The 6,335-nt window shown below is 34.5% G+C and overlaps 1 protein-coding gene across 1 annotated transcript in view; it reads right to left on the minus strand.

Moving 5' to 3' along the window:
* Window positions 1–226: 226 nt before the first annotated feature.
* The window catches only part of LOC126368878 (uncharacterized), a 34,074-nt gene continuing 27,965 nt past the window's right edge, over window positions 227–6,335 (minus strand). The window contains exon 9 of the mRNA XM_050013082.1: window positions 227–6,308. Coding sequence (XP_049869039.1) covers window positions 6,240–6,308 — 69 coding nt within the window. The 3' untranslated portion in view covers window positions 227–6,239. The remainder of the gene's footprint in view (window positions 6,309–6,335) is intronic.

A 6,335-nucleotide genomic window follows, 5' to 3' on the forward strand; every position in this document is an offset into this window, starting at 1 on the left:
TCAACAAACACGTTTTTTTTTCAACGGAACGGAACCCTTCGTACGCGATTCCGACTCGCACTTGACCGGCTTTTAAGAACCCGCACACATACAAAAATACAAATTAACACGTTTCTTACAGCCTCCCGCTTTCCGCCCCGAAGCACCTCTAGTACCGCACTGTCGCCTCTGGAAGGTCAATGAATGTATTGTACAAATGTTGATAAGGTCAATAAAAAACTAAATATTAGCTGCTATAATTTATTTGTAAAAAAATATTCTACTCACTACATAGCCAATATATCAGTTAAAATTTTAATAATTTAAGTATCCATCCCTGCGTAAGTCACATTATTTATCATCTATACAACAATAATTAATGTTTCACAATGAGTATTCCGGCCATATCTTCACTTGAACAATCTCAATCGGATAATTTATGCTGAAACTTACATTAGATACATACAGTTACGTAATTTCACGACAACAAACAACAAATGGTCCTTTAAGCTTTCTATATATTGCTTTTGTATTTTAATTATAATCTTATTCATACCAAGTCGTTACTGCAACGTTATACAAGTTATACGTAAATACGTTCAGAATCAAAGTTATTGGTTCTAATTCCTGTAGACACCATCTAATATTATTTTAAGTTTTAACTGTCATTTTCTTATGCGCCGAAAAGGAAATCGACAGTCATAAAATGTCAATTTTAGACAGAAATCTAATACAACCCTCTAAAAATTTTACATTAGCCCACCCGACAGAATTAAGTTGACAACACATGTCAAATGGCTTCGCCTTCGCATTTATACAATCACCAAAGTTAGGGAAACGTAGATATAAAATTAACGGAAAGGACACGAAAAAGGATTAGTTTGGGATGATATAATAATAAATAAACTTAATTACATATTTAAGGAGTTTGCATACCAGCGAGATACCTATTTGGTTCGACCGAGTTATTCATTCACTCATTCATTTTAAAACAACAGTTGTCAATCATCCGTCCCTTTCCTTTTCGGCGTATAAGAAAATGACAGGTATAACTTAAAATAAAATTAGATGGTGTTTACAGGAATTAGCACCTTTATAAGCATGAAATTATTTTAACCAATCTACAATCTATTAAAAGTGTATTTTAGAAAAAAAAGAGTCTTGAACTTTATAACTATGTAGATATATTACATGATCGAACTTCTGTGTATCGAGATATTGAACGAACTAGTGGCGCCACAATAATACAACACGCCAAGTAGTGAACTATAAAAGGTAAGTAAACAAATAATAAGACTATATGATAGCATTGTACAATACAACTATAATAGAATTTTCTTAATTCTGTAATGTGTGATTATTATGAAAATAAACTATATTGATTTTTGAAAACTTCCTAGCAATTGTTTTGAACTTATTGTGACGCTATCAATAGCCGCACTATTTCTTACGCATGCGTTTACTATAAAAAACTTAAAATATGGTAAAGAAATTACTTGATTTAGGTACAACGTACCGATGTCAACGTATTGTCACAATGTCAATGTCGGCGGTGTAATTGGGTAGTTTCCTATGTCAAAGATAAATTATGAAATTCTGATTACTAAATAAAGACAGATCTAAAGGTGACAAAAACGTTTTCTGTTTTCTATTTAAATTATTTATACATTTTAATAAAGAAAAAAGTAATAATAAGTGCGACATTTTGTCATGTGTTTCTATAACATCACAGGTTGCTGTTTCATACAAATTCCATAATAATTTCGTGTTTTGACGTTTAGTAAAAAGTACCCAACTGATTTGACTAATTGGAAACTACCCTACTATTAGAATAGTAAAGTCCGATCATGTATAGAGTGGGAAAAGAGTATTATCTTGTAATTGACAACATTAATTTAACACCCAAACTACTTCTGGGACTTGCATACAATGCACTTCTCAATTATTTATCACAATCGTTATTGCTTTTGGAGACACACTACATTTCAAACAGTATATCACAATTTAAATACAGATAGAGCACTACTTAATGAGATAGCTAGAAAAGTTACGTTTAAGATCGTCTGTCAGTCTTAGAGAAACGATTTGAAGGAGATTCAAAGTGGATTATTTCAGCATAAATTATAATACACAAAATGGGACCCCGTCGTCGGCCCTGTCCGCGGCCGAGACAAAATAAACACAATCACGAACAAACACATGCTTGTTAGAGCGTAAGCACACACAACACAACCGGTTTGTTAGTAACTAAATATCGATACACTTTGTTCATCGCCTTAACACGAATATATTCATAAATTAACCTAAATAATAATAAATAACCAAATTGGAAGATCGAGGGGTGTAGCTACACTGTTACTGGCATGCTTCATTTATTATGAAACTCCAAGGAAGTATGTTTATCGTATTCCCTGTTCACACAAACTACAAGATTAGGAAAATAGGAGACATTACTTGAGGTTAGCAAAGTTGCTTAGTTAGAAAATCGAAACTACACATTAAGAATTCGGATGTCAACTAGATAAAACTACCAAAATATTAAAATAAACCTACGACAAAAATGTACAGAGTAAAATTCATAAAATAATACTGTATCACTACTGCAAGCAGCAACGTTGTTGGAGATTGCTTCCAGCCTAACATCAGATCGGTGTGTTACTATATATGAGATATACAGCGACCTAATACGCTACCATACGGAATAACATTGGAGACAAATTGACATGTATATTGATTATTTTACACATGGTTTGTCAATACCAATTCTTACATATTACATATTTAGAAAAATAAGCGCACTGCTGCGCTCTTCTCGCTTAACCAATATCAAGATAATTTCAAATTTTAATATCATAAACAGAGAGCTAAAACGCTGAAATATTTAGAGAGCATAATTACTTTTGTGAATACATACGAGTACATGTTACGTACTAGAAAGTCGTGATTTTTTATTGTCAAGGTAAACTGCTACACGCTCACAGATGAGACTAAACTGTGATTTACTATACATACAGTGATTCCAATAAAGAATAAATAATCTCAACTTTTAAAGCTTTTAAATACAGTAAGCTTAGATACGTACGCGAATCGAGTTACTGAACGTAATAGCTGCAACATAATCACGTGAATCAGTGGTCAACCGCGCGGCTGAACATTGTCTAGCTAAGTTATCACAATGTCTCATAGACTGTCGTACTTTACTGGCCCGTGGGGTTTCCGTAATAAACAAAATTAACACTAAATTAAGTAGATTTCAAGTAAAGGACGGTGATAAAAGGATTCACAGTTAAATAAGTAGAACGGAAGCAATAACAAAACAGCCTAGTTCCGAGTAGGGTGTAAATGCTTTGTTATAATTAAACACGAACACTGACCACAATGAGGTGAACCGGTGAAGAATTTCAAAAATAATGCCACAGAGATTTGGTCTCTAGTTTTGTATGAACGCTTACTAATTAAAATGCCCAAAAATATATAAGAAGGTCCCTTAAACAAACCGTTTATCTAAATCTATCATTAATAATGCCGAACTATGTATGAACGTTAGGTAATTCAAGTGTTACACTATAACAATACATGGTGAAATATCATTATTATCCAAGTTCAAAATATTATTGTTCAACTGTATTGCTACTTATGCCTTAAATATACGCTTGAGAATTATTATGGTTTACAAATTCAGAAATACTAAATAGACTTGTTTATAATTATTGCTTCTTAACACATTTCGTATCCCTTAAACATCTAAAGAAAATACTCGAGTGAAATAAAAAATACTTATATCGTAAATACTGACCGAAATGGGAAATAAATTAGAGAACTATAATTTAATGAATTTAGAGTTAATACTACGTAAAATAATAACATTTACAAATATCTTAAATAAACTAATCCTAAACGAATACTTGCTTCCTGCAATAGGTAACCGTACTATAATTTCGTCATAATCAAGAGAGCATTTAAGGCAAGGCTTAAACCGTAGGTACTGCCGTACCGTGCGATACTTCACTCCTTCCAAACAATCGCACAGAGATTCACTTTTCTTCTCCAACTTATAACTCATAAATAGCCGAATCCAAAACATCAATACACAATATAATTCCCCAACATACTCTCGTCGTATGCTGCGTTACTAATGCAAGTTTACCAATCACACGTATCACATGTAATAATTTGCACACAGTGGAATATATCGTTGGTTACTGTGTTATCGCGGCTAGCTTAACTTTACATAAATAGGCACTAAGACAATGACAATGAATGTGGATGAGTCAATGAAATCGAATAAAAGCTCATTCTAACATTAGCTCGCGACTGTATTCCCAATTGGGCTAGTCAGAGGTACCTACGCATCGCCGAGCTTTCTGTCTAAACCACGCGATAGGTGAGCCGTATCGTCATTTATAATTGTCGAGACATGGTATAAGAAAACCAGGTATGCTCAAAAGTGACAGCTAACATTTCAGGGTTAGGACAGCTGACGTCATCCCACTCTGTGTTGCCATTTTGTAAAAAATAAATTACCCACGACCAATGTTTTTATATTTACTTTGCAAGGAAATTTTGAACTTTTAGTAAAAAAAATACTATAGTTTTAATTAATTTTATATATGTGACACCAACCCGCTTTGGAGCAGCGTGGTGGAGTATGCTCCATACCCCCTCCGGTTGATTGAGGGGAGGCTGGTGCCCAGCAGTGGGACGTATATAGGCAGTTTATGTTTTGTTTATGTGACAAGTAATAGTAATTAAACAAATTAGTAATTCGCTTAATTTTCGTAATAAAATTTACGTCCTTGGAATGTTGGAGATACCTATTTAATGGTAACATAATGGTAAAACTTGCGTCATCAAAGGGCTAGCAATGGCGGCTTGTCATAGGATTGAGCATACCTGGTCTTCTTATACCATGGGTCGAGCCAACTCTGTTAGTGACTTCTTTCTATCCATAAATTAACTAATATTTTTTTGGAAACTACGAAGAAATACGTATTATCATTATATCACATTACTAATACTATGACGTTAGAGGGTTTTTTTTGGTACAAACCAATTATGTCAGTAACTGTTTCTACATTCGTTGTATGTATACTTTTATGCGATTTCAAGTTGACTCTGCGTTTCTCTCCGTGTCTGTATCGCATCTATATCAGGTAGAATAATGCCCTGCTTTTGAATAATACTCGTTGCATTCCAAACTAATATGGAACTCCTGTTGTCTGTAGACACTGGCCTCTATATCACTATTGGGTTCTGTATATTTATTATTAAATTTTAAAAGTATATTTATTGCTCACGAATTGCTTATTAATTTCCTGACTGCACTATATGTATAATTTCTATTATGTTTTCATTTTTAACATAGTCTGATCATACTCTATGTGCTAAGTGCATAATCGATAATTCGACATATAAATCCGTAATACTCAGCTATCTTTGTCATGGATTGGTTCATGAAAAAAATGCTCAACTGGCCTTCAGTTACATGTGAAAGAATCCGCAATAAAGTAATAGATAAAATTATTGTACACGCTATTCTGGTCTTTACAATGCAGTCTCTAACAGCTCAGGGGCCTAGGCAAGTTGCAAACGTTTCGATCGCAGTAATTTATAACCCACTCGAATTAAATGAAGACCTTACATCAAGGACGATACGTTTCTGGAAGGCGTTCCAATTCACGCGAGTTATACATCACCAATTATACGAAACGAAATTTGCAATAAGGCTAGGCCCTCAGGGAAACCGATAGTGTCTAGTGGGGCGAACACGTATCGGCTAGTGGGTATGGCCTGTCACACTGAACACTACGCAAAGCGGGTACTCTACAAAAATTCAAATCAGAATTATGTTGCGGGTGATTATTCAAAACGATAATGGCTGCTAATTTCTCTGACAGTTTTTTAATCTGCTAAAATGTAATAAAGCGAAGAAAAATCTTCATTTTGGAGTTTAGGACATCGTAATAAAAGTGGATACAAGTTGTCTTCCGATTTGCTGTGGCTCTGCCCACCCCGTTAGGAATTGACGGAGTGAGTGTTTATATGAAAAATCCGCCAGAGAAATCATCAAACAGTTTCATCATAAATAATCGCCCTGACATTTCTACAATAGAAAACAAAATATTCCAAATGCAAAATTATCTCGAAGTGTCCGAATTACCGATGCATGATTCCGATTTGATTTATTGGTGAGACCTGTGACCTGTCAATTGGTGTCAATTATTATTGACGTGTCAGTGTGTCGGCGAGCTATCACAGTATCAGTGCGTCTCCTCGGCGGCGACGTGACTCGCCACCAGGTTCAGTGGAGCTTCGTCGTACTCCGGGGCCTGTCGAAACGTTTCAATGAGTTTTGT

The sequence above is a fragment of the Pectinophora gossypiella genome, chromosome 8 (assembly GCF_024362695.1).
Source record: "Pectinophora gossypiella chromosome 8, ilPecGoss1.1, whole genome shotgun sequence".
Taxonomy (NCBI): Eukaryota; Metazoa; Arthropoda; class Insecta; order Lepidoptera; family Gelechiidae; genus Pectinophora; species Pectinophora gossypiella.